The sequence below is a fragment of the Siphateles boraxobius genome, unplaced genomic scaffold, assembly GCF_051911475.1.
Source record: "Siphateles boraxobius isolate OS27281-9 unplaced genomic scaffold, OSU_SipBor_1 66, whole genome shotgun sequence".
NCBI lineage: Eukaryota > Metazoa > Chordata > Actinopteri > Cypriniformes > Leuciscidae > Siphateles > Siphateles boraxobius.
Genome location: NW_027509193.1, coordinates 22,830,258 through 22,848,363, shown reverse-complemented (window position 1 = coordinate 22,848,363; position 18,106 = coordinate 22,830,258). Strand labels below are relative to the sequence as shown.

At 37.7% G+C, this 18,106-nt stretch overlaps 1 protein-coding gene across 2 annotated transcripts; it reads right to left on the bottom strand.

The window, feature by feature from the left end:
- Positions 1 to 222: 222 nt before the first annotated feature.
- Positions 223 to 17,904, bottom strand: traf7 (TNF receptor-associated factor 7). Of its 2 annotated transcripts, none has more exons than XM_077213035.1 (21): positions 17,806 to 17,904; positions 16,622 to 16,754; positions 16,467 to 16,524; positions 16,029 to 16,114; positions 14,551 to 14,667; positions 14,338 to 14,430; positions 14,032 to 14,065; positions 12,886 to 13,069; positions 12,636 to 12,770; positions 12,307 to 12,524; positions 12,135 to 12,208; positions 11,991 to 12,039; positions 11,777 to 11,904; positions 11,601 to 11,683; positions 11,359 to 11,398; positions 7,438 to 7,554; positions 6,889 to 7,011; positions 4,026 to 4,145; positions 3,772 to 3,903; positions 3,571 to 3,690; positions 223 to 2,280 (listed from the first exon to the last, which is right to left on the bottom strand). In XM_077213035.1, exons 2-21 carry the CDS (start codon positions 16,715 to 16,717, stop codon positions 2,266 to 2,268), a joined length of 2,022 nt encoding a protein of 673 aa, XP_077069150.1. In that variant the 5' UTR covers positions 16,718 to 16,754; positions 17,806 to 17,904; the 3' UTR covers positions 223 to 2,265. The 2 variants fall into 2 exon arrangements, with proteins under 2 accessions (XP_077069150.1, XP_077069152.1); XM_077213037.1 differs by having other exon boundaries at positions 17,588 to 17,882.
- Between the last annotated feature and the right edge of the window lie 202 nt (positions 17,905 to 18,106).

The window sequence follows — 18,106 nt, the reverse complement described above, 5'->3', positions numbered from 1 at the left end:
GTGTTAATTGAGTAGTTACAACTTTGTCCCCACTTCTTCTGTGTATATAGCTGGATGTTTGTCACTGTGATATCATCCTTTTTTAAACTTGATTTCTCCACTCTAAAGTTATCATTTCTGTCAGTTTCTTATTGTCATGTTAGCTTCTTTTTTTAATACCAGAGAAGAAAAAGCAAAAAACAATGAAAAATATTGAAATTCTGAAAACACTGAAGTCAGACGTTGTTGGTGCAAGATGTTATTTAATAATGAAAGCTGTTTTCAATTCCATCCTATTTGCAGAGACATTAAAAAAAGAAAAGAAACTGCACTGCTCAGTGTGTGCAGGCTGTATATTGTGTTGATGTTTTGCCATTGACTTGTATGATACCTGCTGTGACTGGCATTGGGAACAGTGGTGTGCTTGCAGTGACTGCATCAACAGCCACCTGCTCTAAATAAACATTATATACAAACACTCTCAAAGCCGTCCAATTACTGAACACCAACAAGGCAGGTTGGAATTTTTCTTAACACCATAGTGTTTCATTAATTCACGTATAGTACTGAGCACTTGTCCCAAAAAAAAATGTAAAAAATGACAAGCTGGTACCAAAGGACCATACAACCCTTCACAGATTTATTTGATATAACTGAATATGTTTTAAGGACACTAGAGGGAGTCAACGGCACATCATGTGTGAGTTAAAGATAGCGACTGAATATAAAAGACTCATGTACACTTAATACAAGCATTAAAAATCTGTCTTATGTATTTTATACAAGAAACTTTTTATGGTAGTTTGCATTTGAACATTTTTAACATCACATCCTATCATAAGCTTAATGGGGGGAAATATGGGAACAACACTGCTGAAATCTGTTCATTACTTCCATAACTGTCCTATTTAGAGCTAGATTAAGTAGCTCCATGCCACTAAAAGGCACTGTGATATCCAAAATAGCAGCTGTTTTTATGCCTTTTGTCTTAATTTAGCATTGACTTACCTAGTACGCTTCACATTAAAGGGATAGTTCACCGAAAAATTTAATTTCAATCAATTAACTCACTTCTGTTGAAAAAAGATATTTTGACAGACTTTGATAACCAAACAGTTTTGGTGCCCATTAACTTCCAATGTATGGGGAAAACCCCAAATTTTCTCAACTAAGATATATTTATATTCAATAAAAGAAAATGTCATGGAGGTTTGGAACAGCATGAAAAGAGTTTTTTTTTTTCATTTTTGGGTGAACCGTCACTTTAAGCTCGGAGGAACTCAACCTCACACTGAACGCAAAATTGTGTTCCCCTCCATTCACCTCATTGTTCCTTCAAAGTTATCCTGGGATGCTCAGTGCTGATGAATTAAGTGCCTTACATTTGAACTTTCTGTACAAAATGATTTAGTAACTAGCATGAATTACACTATAAAAGTCGTATTAGCTTGGTATGGGCAAAATCTGGCTTCCATGATAAACATGGAACCATGCATGAAGCAGTTGCGCCTTTGGTAAGGAAACATTGCATTATTTACACAAGCATGATGGATGATTAGGTAATTACACTGTCATACAAAGGTTTCTCATCAGTCAACAGGCAGTTAGAAAATATCTGAGCAGTTCTGGGCGTTCAGTTGGCACTGTCAAAAACATGGGCACCATGTTGTCTATGCTCTGCTGTTTCAGGCCCAAGTTGGTTTAGTGTAGGTCTTCATTCAGCCCTGGGATGATGGTCACTCCATGCATCTCCACTGGCATCAGACTGAAGCTTAGGCACTCACTTAGTCATGAGACTGTGACTCACAAAGTTCAACGGTTATCGCAGCGACATTTCCTTGGTCTCCTAGGAACATGACCTTGGACTGGATTCAGCTTCATTTGGAATTGAGTTGAAGTCTTACCAAATCTAATACATACTTTAGTAGGAAATGATCTTGTTATTTGTGCATATAAAATACAGTGGCTGCACTGTGCTGGGTGTTAATAAAGACAGCAGGTTTGGAGGTACTGTTTGCTGTCGAAATGTGTCCGGTATGTGGAAAGCAAACAAGCACCATCCATCCAGCAAATGAACCCAGACGACATTTTACTGCAAAGTTCACACGGGACAGATACCCGTGTTCACAGGATCAAAAATAAAAACATTTCCCGTCCAATGTATGTTTCAATGTTCTCTTGAATAATATTATTCATACTCGTATATACGTCTGAGCATCAGAGTTCATGTTGGTTCTGAGTTTCATGAGATTTGTAATAATAACTAATAATGCTCAGAGGTCATGTTTAGCATGTCCACACCTGAGGAAAAGAAACAGGATCCACTGTTAGTGCTCATATACAGAGATATACAGATCTCACGCAAGTAGAAAATGGTTCAAGGAATGGTGTAAATAGTTTTGCTCCGCTGCTTTTAAAATAGCAATAGCAATCATCTTTGAGTAATGGTGTAGTGTCATCAAAAGTAACAGCCGTTTTTAACAGCACATGGAATAACCAAGTCCAATTCATTCTTTAACAACAAAAACAATCCACTTAAGGGCTGTCACGATTCCTCGTTTAAATTTTAGTCCTCGATTGCAATTTAACAGTTTCGAGCAACCGGAAAAATACCTGAAACTGCATTATTAGACCGTTTTCTAAGGTTGCATGATGTATTAAAACCATACTACAGCATAGTGCTATGGTGAATTCACAAAGGCTGCGATTCAATTAAATAAATATGCCCTTTGGGTTAAATATACATATGTGCTTTACTTATTTACATGTGTGTAGGTTACATGCATCTCAGAGCGGCTTCATTCACAGTAAATGCTGCTCCACATCAATTGTTATCATTTATATGTGCATCTCTGCATATGCTGGGAGTTTGGGTTGCTTATAACGCGGTGTGTGGCACAGTCTGGCACTTCATCAGATTTGTAAGGTAAATTATTTAAAAACCTACGCCAACACAGGAGAATACATCAACATGTTTCTAAATATGCAAACTGCTCATCGCGATTGCAAAATAAAAGCTCAAACCCTCGCTCTGAGTTTGCATGGTTTGATGTCCAAGAAATTACAGTGATTGTATCATTTCTTTCGTGAAGAATTGGCCAAATATGAAAGATTAAGTAAACATTTGAATTAAATATCTTTTGGACAATATTACATGAGGATTTGATCTGCTGTAAAGTGTTATACATAATGTACACAAGATGATTGTTAATAATATGTATATTATGTATTTTACAGTGTTGTTCTATAAAATCATATAATTACTTGCTTTTGATAATTTATTTGAACCAAATATTATTGCCTCATTATTATATATGTATTTTAAGTAATTTAAAATACTTAAGTCTTTGCATAGGTCTATTTTTCTATCCGCTTACTCAATTAATCAGCAGATTACAAGATTACCAAAAGAATCGTTAGTGACAGCACTAATCCACGTATTTATAAAATATATTGAGACAAAAACTGCTGTTCATTACTTTTTTCATAGAGTCTATTTTTATAGTTGTATTTAAAGCGTTACATTTAAATGCTGTCAGACTTGGCAAGCTACGGTTTCAAAGCTGCAAAGCTGTTGTAAGAGCCTCTGACCTTTACTGTGCTGTCTACAGCTCCAGAGAACAGTCTTCCTCTGGATACAGCGAGCGCCGTCACACTGCCCTGGTGCCGCAGCAGAGTCTGGGTGCAGATCATGTTGTCCATGCTCCACACCTGCACAGGTAAAACAATCAATGCATTAGAGGAAGTGAACCCCCCCCCATTTCACATCTCATACCCAAGCCTTGTTCTTACCCTGAGAGAGCGATCATAGGAGGCACTAAACACTTTGGTCTGATCAGGGGTGGAGATGACGGCTAGGGCGTACACTGTGCCCACGTGGCCCGTAAGCGTCCGCACCTGTTCTTTGGACTCAATGTCCCAAACCTAATTTATATGGGAAGTATCAGAAATCGCAATGTTAAAAATGTCCTGACATTTCCAGGTTGTCCATGACCATTACTCTCATATGTACAGCCCTGCAAAACGTAGACATAAATACATCTTACATGAATGAGGTTCTCATAGGTGCCACAAACTATATGGTGGTTGGTAACTGCAATGGAGTACACACTGCCTCCAGAGGTCTGGAGCACATGCACACACTCCAGAGAACGGATGTCCCAGATCTGTGGGGAAAGGACAAAAATCCATTTCATTTATTCACTCTAGATAGTAGGGCTGTCGCGATAACCACAATATCGCAGTACCGCGCTACTGACAGGCCAACCGCAGACGAACGCAAGTAACCGCAGCAACCGCGTCGCGTTTTCTTTTTTCATAAGGCCACCCTTCGTAGTTCGTACCATGTGTATTGAATGTTAAATAAGTTAATAATGATAACAAGACTGTTTATCATGGTGATTTGTACAGAGGATTCGTGGATTTGAACAGACAGTGAATGTGTTCGACTGAGCGCGTGCGATTACCTGCGTCTGTCTTTAAGTCAAGTCATGTATATTCGTGAAAAGGTTGACGTTTCCAAGGAAAGCGAAATATTTGTCGTAGGCTATCATCCTTTTAACGTGTAAGGGTATTTACCATGAATGGCGTCAGCGCTAGTCAGCATTACACAGCGCGAGGAAGCCGTGGGGGAAAGCAGCGAGTCACACATTGAATCAATGCCATTGGTCTCTATTAAGTGAAGGCAAGCATTGCTTCAGCTTTGCCCAAAAGTGAAGCATTGCAGGCCAGCTGAGCCTTGAAAAGTGGAGCTCAAAGTTAAAAAATAATTAACACCTTGTTTCATTACATCTATCATTTAAGGAATCAGCTTTTTGAACGTTTTTGTTGAATGAACGGTTTAATGACTCACTCAAAGACAGTCCGTTGGCTGAGTGACAACTGCGCGCTGAGTGACAGTCTTTCAATGCGCAGAGACGTTTCAGTTACATTGGTTACATTGTTTTTGTGTATGCTGACCACATCATAAAACGTATTTATATAGCAACAAATAAATATAAATAAATAAATGGCGGTAAAACCGCATATCGCGCTATTGAGCCACTCAAAATTACCGCAAGGGAAATTCCTTCACCGCGTCAGCCCTACTAGATAGTATGCAAGTTTTGCATGATATGTTAAAGCAGCACCAAGTAACTTTTCCTCTGCGGTCACCCTACAGGTTGGAAGCGGAATTGTCCATTACTGCTGTCGTAAATAATTTAGTCTACCGCAGCCTACTGTCGCACGCGCATGCACATGTTCTCTGTTTATCCAGCACCGGCTTTGTAATCAACAAAATGAAAGTATGATGTTTCACAAACAAGCAATTGTAAAACTTGCCGTAAAGCAAGTCAAATTAGTATTTTTCTTATGTCTCATAAGAACTAAAGAAACGCGACCCGATCTGGCAATCTTACATAGCGTGGATATTTCAGATGAAGGACCGCAAAGCTGTGGCATAAGTGCATTTCACCGTGTCACGACTTGATGAACCACTGAAACAATTTTGGAAACATTATTTTAAGGTAAAAAATCTTACTTAGTGCTGCTTTAAAGAACGTGTTCAGATTCATTAAAAAAAAAAAATCAATAGCTAAATTACTAGTGGAGAACTACACTACTCATAATCCTGTAGAGAGATTCTTCATGGACCAACCAATCTGAGAACTCACTGTTACCATGAAGACGAAAAGAGTGGCAAAAAAGTTCAGCAGCCACCCACTCAGTGGAGCAGGGGAATAATTGAGTAGGTCTCCCAACACTCTCAATGTAAAACAACTTAAAGACTTAAACTTTGATCACTGTTGTATTCTATAGTAGCGTGTTTGTGTTCATTCTTTCTCTCTGTCTGTTAGCATTTGCCTGTAGTCTGCTTCCTGCCTGCAATCTCTAGAGCCTTAATTAGACAACTTGAGACAAAGCAGCTCGGGTTTATCAGCCTTATCTGTTTTACAAACAACTCGGAGAGCTGCTCTTATTTTTACCAGTAAGACTAAACAAAGAAATTCATGAGAACAGCTTCCAATCTGAACTTAGACCTGTTCTGTATGCCGGTTACAGGAATACAGATTCATTAAAAAAAGGTTTTTATTCAGTACTGCCTGATGAAGCCATCTGACATGAAACTAATACACAAACAACATGCATACATCCACAAAGACAAAATAACTGAATTTACACAAGGGATCCTGTTCAAAAGTTTTTTAACCCATTTTAAAAAAACAAAAAAACAAAGATATATGGGGTTAAATGAAAGCAGTTTTATTTTTATCCCCAATTTTTCCCCAATTTCCATTTTAAGACATCTAGATATCGTAAAAAAATTTAGTTATCAAAAAGTGTCTAATCCATTGAATTAATAAAACTAAAAATGTTATATTACAGTACATTCTACTGTAAAATATCTCCCTTTAAGGCAAGTTATTTCATATGACGGCCGTTTTTTAAATGCCTCTCGGGCAGCTGTTTCAGTCAAGCAAGTGCCGTTTCTATCTCTCTGAATAGAGAAACATCAAATTCTCCAAAGCTTTTGATTAAATTTCATATCTGAAATCACCAACAAAATCTGAAAACCGTCTCATATATTGTTTCTAAATGGTCAAATCATGACAAAAAAAACAACTGCATTTTTCAGGCTGGACCAGCCAATGCCATTCACAGAGTCGCACAGTAATATTCAATTTAATATTTACAGGAACTAGTCCAGATCTCGATTTGATTAAGTGTGCAGCCCTACTTTTGCATTTACATCTTTCAGATCTTACGGATTCTGCAAGGAGAGTGTAAACTTACGAGCACGAATATGTCAAAACTGACCATCTAATTAATCAACCTGCATATTTTCCTTTATTATATTGACTGGGCGTTCCTAAAGCAATTGACAGAGCTGTTTTCTATTTAAGCAGTTCTAAGTTTAACACTTCTAACCTTTATGGTTTGATAAGATCCACTGTACAGATGATTCTGAGAAGCAACCAGAGCTCGAACCCAGTGATTCAAGCCAGTCAATTCCTTCTTTAGCTTCAGCTCAGTGCCCACAATATCCCACACCTACAAAGAGAGAGAAAGAAAAATGTTTTAACACTTAAAAAACATCCAGAATTGGCAAACTGGAAAGTCCCAGAGAGATGAGATCATTCTACTGTTAAGCCTCAACTCCCTCATTCCTCCCACACATCACCATGGTGATATTAGCACAGCGTGTGCTCTTAAGACGAGCTCTCGGAGCGAAGTGGACCTAATTCTGCTCCACTCGTGCCTCAGTAACCCAAGTCAACTCTTCTCTGTTGGAGCACCGATCGTATCTCGACATCACTTTAAGAAAACCGTACACAACTAACATGCACATCAGCAAATGGGGCAGAATAAAGCTCAATATTAGCTGCTTGATCGGGCTCGTGTCTGCAGACACGCACATCTTTTCTTCAGCATGCACCACTAACCTTAACGGCTTTGAGAGAAGCAGGCACCACTGACCTTAATGGCTTTGAGAGAGCCGCTGAAGAGCATGTTGTGAGAGGACACCAGAGTGCACACAGGGTTGTCATGTGCCCGGATAGTGTTCACTTTCTGCAGGGTCTGGATATCCCAAACCTGAGTAAGAGCAAGTGCATATCTGCATTAGATTCACATGGACCGTGTCATGAACAGGGCTGTGCCAGACTAGTCGATTAAACGATACTGCTGCTGCTAGTCGACTTGGAAATACTAGTCGTTTTTCTTTTTTGCACATTTAATGTTTAAATTACTGCCATATTAGTGTTACATTTTAAAATTAACTTTTTTAAAAAAAGTGTATCTCTGGAGCAGAAAACAGATTTTCTTTTCTCTCTGACTAGTGTTAATTTCGTCAGACGAGACGAGACTAAATATGTTCGTCAACGACCTTTGACTAAGACGAGACGATGACGAGACTGCACCAATGTCCAAGAACGCTGACTAAGACTAAATTAACATGCATTATTGTTGACGAAAAAAGACGAGACTAAAATGTTTTGCATAAAATAAAAACTAAGATAAAATCTCTTTTCATTTTCGTCTACAATCGTTTCTACTTTTTCATCATGAGATAGAATATTCAGCGGTTACTTGGGATGAGTCACGATTTTCGAATATTCCATTAGTTGATTTTATTATAGAATATCGAATAGGTTGTGCGATTGTTGTCTATAAAAAATCCCCATGTTTTCGGTTCTGGAACGAGGTGCGCTTGTTCCATGGCGCAATACTATTATAACGGCGCATTTACCAGGCGCGCTTCAGAATCGGTTCACAGCCGAGGAGATCGATGTTCTCGCCAGGGCCGTAAAAGAAAGTGAAGTGACATTGGGGTTGGGACAAACTAATTTGGGTAAATAAATGTGTAAGCTTTATGCCTATTTTCCGCATCGTCATGGACACAACAATGATTTCCCTCGTGTTTTAATATTTTTCCTTATAATAATGTATCATTTGCAAAAAGTTAAATGCATCTGTGTAGATGAGAGAATCATCTACAGTGTATGCGCGTTGTTCACACCCTGTATTATGGCCAAGCATGCGCGCTTAAAATAGCATCTGAATGTACGCGCAACGCGCCATTGACTTTAGACTAGGTTTTTTCTGGTCAGTGGCGCAATTGTTTTATAGAAGAGCAAAATAGCATGAGGGAAAGTTTGCGCCGGAACACGCCTCCTCTTTGCGCTGAACCGCCCCGGGGAGCGCAAGTGTATTTCTTAGTTAACCGACGTGTGTCTGTGGAGGGAAAAGTCCGCTTTGCGCGGGTGCAAAATAGGAATGATACATGCGTCAGTGTACAAAGTCATTTGCGCCGGGTGCAAGATAGGGCCCAATATGTGAAGTAGGGCTGCCCGTGCACGACTAAAGTTTTTTTTCTAGTCAACTAGTAGTAGTTAATTTAGCCATTAGTCTAATCACATTCTTATATTGATTTAATTACTTAATATATATATATATATATATATATATATATATATATATATATATATATATATATATGGGAGATAATGCTAAGCCATAATGAGCGTTTTCGTTTTATATTGCCTATTCCGCATTTCAACGCACGTATAAAGCTTGCCACAAAAAAAAACGGCAAAAGTAATGATTATGCATTAAACATTTGATTTTTTTATTAATAAACTAGTGTTTTCTGTCAGTGTCGCAGTGTCGACTGCAAAGATGAAGTTGACGAAGCTGACTCGCCATCTTCGTTCGAAGTAGTGAACGCGCCTATAGAGAGAAATGCACACTTCATACGAATTAGCCTATAAGCAGAGAGCAGCCCATTTCTGTTGGTTTTGAATTGTTTTGTTTAAAAGTAGGGGTGCGCCGATCCAATAGTCAGTATCGGTATTGCTCCGATACTACCAATATTTGCCGGATCGGGTATCGCCAGACGAGACCATCCAAATCCGATCCGATATTGTAGCCTACGTATGTTATTGTTACAACACAAAAGGCACAAAAACATTATAAAGCACTATAATGTTTTCTTGTATTGTATTCCCAGTTTTCTGAAGCCATAACATATAGTTTAATGTGAGGTGCAGATTTAAATCGTTAAATTAATCTTCACCTAATTGCTTTCCTCCTGTCAGTCATTCTCCATTCAGCACTCAAACAGCGCGTCACTCTCGTGTACGACAATCAACACGATGAAACTCTCTCCAAGATGAGTCAATGTTCCTATTATTATACTGTAGATCTGTAGATAAAGGTCTATGGTTTGCATAAAAGGACTTTAACGTGCTGGAGTTTCACATGTTACTGTCTACCGGGTGTCTGTTAGATCACAACACTGGAGTAGAGAGCGATATAATTGCTCTTCACGCGCACATTAACTGAAATTTAAAACTGTTAAAAGGCTCAAACCAATGAATAAATAAAGAAATATATGTAATATCTTACTTTTGTGATTTGAACTTTTCAATGTGAAGTGCTGCGCGCCGTGACTCCATGTTGCTTCGAGCGCATCATTATGCGCACGGGATGCGCATAAGGTTTCGTGCCGCTCTGAATTGGAGCCTTTCATATTACAATATTTTTGTGCAATGGCAGTTTATTGATAGCCTTAGTTGTTCTGTCCAATATATCATATGTTGCTGCTTCATTAAAAAGTTTCGCTTCATTTTAAAATAAATGTCTTTTAATTATATAGTATATATATATATACTATAATTAAATAGTATATATTTTGTCTGTATTGTTTTACAAAGTAAGGAAAATAATGTTTAAGTCAAGCTTTGATGCATTTAACAAAAGAATAATCACATTCTCTTCCCCACAGGTAGGCATACAGATACAGTTTATTAGGTAATTTGGCACTGTTTTTTTAATTATTATTTTAGTATTGGATTGGATCGTTATCGGCCAATACTGAGTTCCAGGTATCGGAATCAGTATCGGAGGCAAAAAAGGCGGATCGTGCCACCCCTATTTAAAAGTAGACATTTCAAGCTTTCTATAGATATACTTTCTGAGGTCTATGAGGCAAGCATCTTATACGCTGAGTTTCAATTCATTTATGAGACACGCTCCAGTTCACGCGCCGGCGCCTTCGTGTCCTGATTATATTGTGTTTGCTTCTTATTTATTAATCCAGGCAATTTGTTGATGAAACATTGATTAAAATGAAGATACAATTTATACAAAACGAAATTCACTTTAAAGAAAGGCTTTCTACAAAACGTAATAAGTGGTCAAAATAATGCCTGACCCATTCCAAATGTTTTCCGATATATTGGGCATCTTATGATCCTATCTTACTCATCTCATACGGTTCCCTTTTCATATAATCAACATAGATGAAATAATTTTTAAAAAAACATGATATTATTAAACATAAATATGAAACGTATGACTAAATATGACTAAAACTAGCAAGGACATTTGGCACAAGACTAAGACTTAGACTAAGACTAAATTAAAAATAGGTGACAAAATTAACACTATCCCTGACACTTGCGGCGGGTTCTGAGAAATGTCCACTCGGAAGCTGAGCAAGGTGAAGGGAGTATTTTGAAAGCCTACACAATACTTTTCCGTTTTCTTCTATGCTGTTTGTTACAACCGGGTATGAGAGACAATACATTATGAAATTTTATATCGGATTAAAGGAGAAGCATTATGAATAATCCTGCACACAATCTCTTCTCCCACCTTCCATCAGGGAGATGTTTGCAGAGCATCCCAACGCGCACATCACGTTTCAGGGATAGTTTTTACCCTCAGGTAATTTGACTACTAAATGATAGAACAACAGGAAGGAGGTTTGAGCTTAGTTACTATGTTTACTGAGCAGAATTTCAGTTTAAACGTTAATGAAATTAGTCATGGTACACATCCCTAGTCATGAACAGGCCTGATATGAACTGAAATATGCATTTCAGGAACACTCACAATGATCGTGCAATCAGCTGAGCCACTGTACAACTTGTTCCTGCAGCAGAAAGGAGAAAAGAATATATAAGATCTCCTGTCCACTTAAAGCCAACATGAAACATTTGCAAAAATTGACAATTTTTATTTCTAGCTGTAACATTTAATACATTACTCTGAAGAGCAAGGAAAAGTCGTTTCAGATTTCGATGAAAGATTATGAAAAACCTAAAGGTATTCCTCCAAATCCTCAAAATACTTACCCCTGAATGCACAATGCCAACACTATGCCATCATGGCCCTCTAAGGTCTTCTGGCACTTGTATGTGGTGCATGTGTCCCAAACCTATGTCGAGCACAGAAGTACAGAAGATTTATCTGGTTGAACAGGGATCCTTAGAAACCAAAGCGACAGCTTGCTGATGGCAGGTGGAATTACCTTGATGGACTTATCTGATGACCCACTAAAGAGAAGATCACCGGTAGAATACACACACAGACACCACACCGGACCCTGGTGGCCCACAAATGTACCCTTGCATTTGAAGATCTGCTGCGGGTCATAGGCTGCAAAACATTGCATACAGTAAGATGATTACATATTTCATTATATTCACAGAAATTAGGAGTATAAATGAGAACGAGAGACTCACAGCCCAGTATACCCATATTGAGCCTGGCATTGATGTGGGACAGTTCATCCTGCATAAAGAAGGGATGAGTTAGAAAGCTCTTAATACTGGAACACCAAAACTGTACATCTCAATTTGGTAAAAGCAGAGCGAAAATAGACCAACATTCAGCATGGAAGCATCTCGTCGGAACTCCATCAGATCTTCACTGAGCTTGCTCTGATTCTCATCCAGCACATCTGCCACATTAGCACAAGAAAGCAACACCAATTTGAACATTCATGCATCTTTTGGCTTAAAAACAGTAAGCGGTTAAGAATTAGCTTTGTTTCCTCACCAAACTTGAGCTCCAAGTTCTTCTCCAGCTGGTCTAGTTTCTCAGAGAGTTTGCCCAGCATGGAGCGCAGGAACGAGATGTCCTGGTCCTTCTGCGCCAGTGTCACCTGCATCTCATGGAATCTGTCATCCGTCTGCTGGAGAAACTCCTTCAGCCCCTCGAACTTACACACGTCCAGGTGCGTCTCATATGTATCCTGATTCCCAATAAAGGTGCAACTGGAGAAAAGTCAGCAGTGATAAATTCAATGTTGTTTTATTTCCTTATTATGTGTAACATCATTTATGAAATTGCAGGAAAAAAATGTTAGCCTTTTCAAACTTCCATACCCATATTTAGAATGAGGGCACTTGATGTGTTCACACTCTTTCAGATGGGCTTCCAGGTTCATGGTGAGCAGTGGAGGGCAGTTGGGGTTGTTGGGACAGCGAACAGGTCTGTAGTCACAGCTTACTTCGTGATCTCTGCCACACACACACACACACAATAGAGCGTAATTAAACCCCCTTTGCATGACTATATCACAAAAACAGAAATCAAAAGCTGACATTGTGAAAGGAAATAAACCTGCATACTCACTTCCTGGTGCTAAGCTTGATGGTGAAAGGACAGCCAAGTGGGTCAACCTCAAAGGCACCGGGCTTGCCTGAGGCAGCTGGCCGGCAGCCGTACTTGCAGTGGATGAAAAGCTCACCAATTTGCTCAGCCACCGCTATGTTATTCACTACCACTGTTAGCTTGGAGTTGTCCACAGGGCATTTATCTGTGGAACCACAAGGTTATTGGCAAAACAAAATAGTTACCCTATGTTGAAAACATGTCTGAAATCAAGAGTGTGAAAGGAAAGATTCAGCATGGAGAGGAAATGAAACCGGTACAGAGCTAGACACCTACACTCGTCCAAAATTAACTTAAGCCCTCTCCGGCTAATGGCAAGCACATTTAGAAATTGTAAATAAATATTCAGATTAATTTAGAAAGAATTTAGACCTTATTGTTTCACATTTTGTTATCTTGCAGCCCTATGCTAAAATGCTCTAAATTAATTTTTTAACATCAATCTGCACTCCATGTTGATTAATGGCAAAGCAAAAACTGATTTATGATAACTTTGCAAATGTATTAAAAATAAAATAAAACCTGAAATGTTAATATTTCTTATCAGCTGTGTAAATGTATTTTGCCTTATTTTTCATATTTCAAATGTATATTTTTGTCTCTGTGACCATAAAATTATTAACCTCACAAAAAAGTCAAGACATTGAGCTCTAGATGGAAAAACAATATTGTGAATAACAAACAGTTACAAGTTACAATATTACATTTTCAATACACGATTATCGTGGCAAAAAGAATTCATGATAATGATATTATCACAATATATATAGAAATCTAAAAGAGCAAAACAACGTAATGCTATCAGTCAAATTCATCTTTAACTTTGTTGATTTTGCGTTTTCTCTTTTTTGGCAAATGAATCACATCAATGAATGAATCATATTACGACACTCCTACTTACGCCTTTTGTTTGAATTGCTCATATCAGCGCACTGCTTCTCTTCAACTATTGTTCATTCAACTGATGTTAAGTTTCCTAATAAAAATACAGGCCAACTGTAATTTAATTGTAATGTGTAAATTGTGTTGTAGCCCTCTCTGTACTAACAGTCATCATGGGAAAGGTGAAAGCAAGACAAATGCGTAGAATAAAAATGCTATGCTTACCTGAGGTCAAGGCACATCGCCTGCAGAATGTGTGCTGAGGTGACAGGAAGAGAAAGAGGGCACAATGAGAGTGAACAAGAGCTGATTTTTACTTTTTCATCTACTCAGCTATTTTAAGTTTAATTAATCTCTCAACAGACACTTGTATTTTGGTGTTTAACAGCCTGACAGTGCCGTAGGAAATGGGTAAATGAGGCATGCTGTTCACGGGCCAAACTGACAGGAAATCAATAGATGGCCTGAAACCAGATCATGAACAACAGCCCTATCCTGAGGGAGAGGTGAAGGGACAGCTGGCTGACTCACTCCGCAGGTCGTGATGACGGGGTCCTTGAACACGCTGCAGCACAGCTGGCAACAAAGCTTAACTGAGGGCTGCTCTGCAAACACCTGCGGCTCCTGGGTAAGAAATGAGAGCAAGAGAGAGAGAGAGAAAGTCAATCTCCAGCCGGGCAAAGGTGCATGTCTGTCAGCCTTTCGCGTCACCACGCTAGATCAACATGTGAAAAGGAAACTCACTGTGTCTTCCTCTTCCTCGTGCAGGGAAAAGGTGGAGCGCAATGACATGTTGGACTCGGAGTGCAGGGAGCGAATCGAGATGGCAGAGTCTGAGCGACGAGGGGTACTGATGGGCGGCTGCAGGGACAGAGTCAGTTTATTTTTTAATTTTAAATTTTTTAGTTTTTTTAATGATCTATGGAAGGTATTCCAGGAAGCAGGTTATGTGACACATCCGGGTAAGTGTACAAATAAGTAAAAAGATTACCTTAACTACCAAAAACTGAGGTAACTTACAGGGTATATAAGTAGCCAAATCAACTTATTCTCTGAACATAACCTGCTCCAGAAAAGTATTACATACATTTATACATGCCCTATTGATGAAGCTTCAGTGGCCAGATATTTGCACAATATTATATTATAAAGTTCTATTTTTTCTAAAATTATAAAGCACTATTATAACAAAGCAATGATTTTTTATTCTTTAATCTATTCAACAGGTTCTGTTTTTATTTCTATAATAAGAAACGGACAACTCTTCTCACAAAAAAAGAAGTAAAAAAAAAATTATACAACCATATTATCTGTGCAAGAAAAGAATGTTTTTTTTAGTTCAAGCAATCCTTTTTTAATATATTATATAATATATATATATATATATATACACATACATACACACACATTCTTTATTTTAATATTTAGCAAAAAACTAAATTCTAATATGTAATTTTAATATTTAGCAACAATCAATTCAATTTGTGTTCGCATTGCTAAAAAACTGATTAAAGGTTATAAGATAAAAGATTAAATTAATTGCACAACAATTGCAATTGTAGGTGGCAAAATGCACTAATAATGTAAACTTGAACGCACCATAAATTCAAATGTAGTACCTACCTACTCCGTACGCAGCGTTTGTGTTTTACACAAAGAGTTTACTTGATCATGGTTGCATTTATGGAACCGATAATCGCAAGAAAGGAGAGTTATGTGACAGTAAGTTAACCCTGCTTCCTGGAATAACCACGTTGGCATTACAAAAAGTATGCCCCCTCTTTCCAATATCCCACCTTACAAAGTAAGATGTGTTACCAAAATCATCAGTAGTAAAACCTTTTTTGCACAACAAACAACAGGTTATGATGCTGGATATGGTCCTTAACAAAAAAGAAATCTGATTTAACTACTTCCCGCTACTCATAAATAGGCGAGCTTTCCTGTGTGCAATGTGCAAAACGTCTGAAAGGAGGAGAGCACCTCAATGTCTTCTGATTCACTTACATTTGGTTCAAAATCAACACTGTCATGTCTGGGGAAAACTAAACAATACAAACAGCATACAAATTGCAATACAAATTGCCCAAACAGCAATTCAGCTAACCCAAAAGCCCACTGTGATGCACGTCAGCAATGACAAAATTGAGAGGGTTTTGATTTCCATTCTTCAATATGTAAATGTGATTGGCTGTTTTGAAAAGAGATGGCGTTGTGATTACCATGCCATCATCGTCGTCACGAGGCGAGTAGGTCAGAGTACTGGAGGATGAAGGGGTTCTACGATGCTGTTTGTAATTGGTTTCCGCTGAAAAGAAAGAGCACAGTTACAAGCGACAGACTGAACCTTGTTGCTAGGCAAATGCTCACATGGATATCTGTCCAATCAATGCTGATCTAGGTCATTTTTAACATCAGTAATTACTTTAATAGTGGTTTGAGTTACGAAACTCAAAATTTAAATGTTAGTTAATTTGATAATCTTTATTTATTTATTTTTTTAGGAATTTTAAAACGGCTGTACCATACATCATTTTTTTTATATATTTTGTTTCCCTGAGGTCCACATAAAATGTTTACCTTCTTTTTTTGTGCAATATATATATATATTTTTAAATGCTTTTAATCTGACTCCAAGTAGTCCAAAAGATAATGCTGACCTTTTGCTACTTGAGGGACTGCTGGAAATGTGGATCCAAAACTAGCTTCCATTTTGGTCTGCATAGAAAGATTATGAAAGAAGAAAACAATGAGATTTTTTGCCACTGAAGTCTTCACATAACTCAATAAACGCAAGTACACATCACACTCTTACCCGGTTGCTGATATCAGGTGAGGGTACAGTGATAGTGGCACCTGCCACAGATCCTTCTGAGAATCGATCAAAGTGTGACGGTTTACTACAGCTCATAATACAGCAAAGCCCTGTAGAAAAGATCTGCTGCAGCCTGTAGATAAAAGGGGGAAAAAATATCATATTATTACAGATAATATATTATGTTATGAAACAAGATATTATGGTACATAGGCATGTCTGTGATGTGCTATACGTCTTCTAATACTCTAATACTTTTGTAAACAGCACTGTGCTCATTTTTGCTATTTAGATACTACATGGAATACCTATTTTATGTATTTAAAAAAAATCAACCCACAGGATCATTTAAAATAAACTAGTAGGAAAATGTGATTAAAATGGTGAAAAACGATTAAGAAATGGTGACCTGGTACATAACCCAATATATACATCTTATATATTATTATAACATTATTTTAAAATGCAAGTATTCATAGACACTTTTTCAGTTAACTACCGATTCTCGAAAACGTGATGCTCACTCTTGTTAATATATATATATATATATATATATATATATATATATATATATATATATATATATATATATATATATTAAGCTGTTTGAAGACAATCACACATTTCCCGACAACACAGCGTTTCATCAGTCAAAATGAACAATGACGGAAGCTGAATGTCAGCAGAACAGAACTGACAACTGACACAACATTAATGCATTAGTTTTCTTTATGTCTAACAAATGGTGAGATCGAATGGTGCAATCACAAAAAAACTGCTGTTAAACTAGACAGCCAACTATGTTTTGATTCACAGCCAAGATTTTGTAAGCGGGTGATTGCGAAAAAATGGACAATGTCTTTTAAGCATCGGATTAAACGGTAATAAAACACATAACACATAAACACATGTTTACTACACTATATTAACAACAGAAAACATGTTAAAAGACAAGCAAGCACGTACGTTTAATGATGTACTAGAGATCCGCATGCCTAAAGTGAGCTGGCTAGCTGTGTTGGCTAGCTGACGAAGTTGGTTTTTCGAACAGCTTTAATAAAACATCGCATTTAGCTTTACGAAATTTAGTAAGATAGACCTCTAGTTCTGCTATAGAAAAGACAAGCTGACAAGATGCGTATCGCATGTCTATTTAATCAAGCAATGTAACGTTAGGTTCTCACCATTGATGCTAAATCAAAGTCAGCAGATGGTACAATTTTAATCTTTCTCTCACTCGCCCAGGCTCACGTCATATACCTAGGCATTGTGGGAAATGTATTGCGGAAGAGCAAATACGCTTCATTGTCGGGAATTGACACAACAACAAGTTCCTGGAATATTCAAGAAGATGATCAGAACAATATAGTTCATGTTTTTTTATTGGGTATTTTCCAAGTCACTTTAAGAGTTTAACGTCAAACATACTATAGTGTGTCATAATGATTCATCTGACTTAGTTAATCGAATCTTTTGTATTCTGCA

Coding starts and splice junctions, on each gene's coding strand:
- traf7 (XM_077213035.1), bottom strand. CDS start 16,717: ATGAGCTGTAGTAAACCGTCACACTTTGATCGATTCTCAGAAGGATCT. Junction 11,684..11,776: donor CATCAGATAAGTCCATCAAG/GTAATTCCACCT, acceptor TGCTCGACATAG/GTTTGGGACACATGCACCAC. Junction 3,691..3,771: donor CCTATGATCGCTCTCTCAGG/GTAAGAACAAGG, acceptor TTACCTGTGCAG/GTGTGGAGCATGGACAACAT.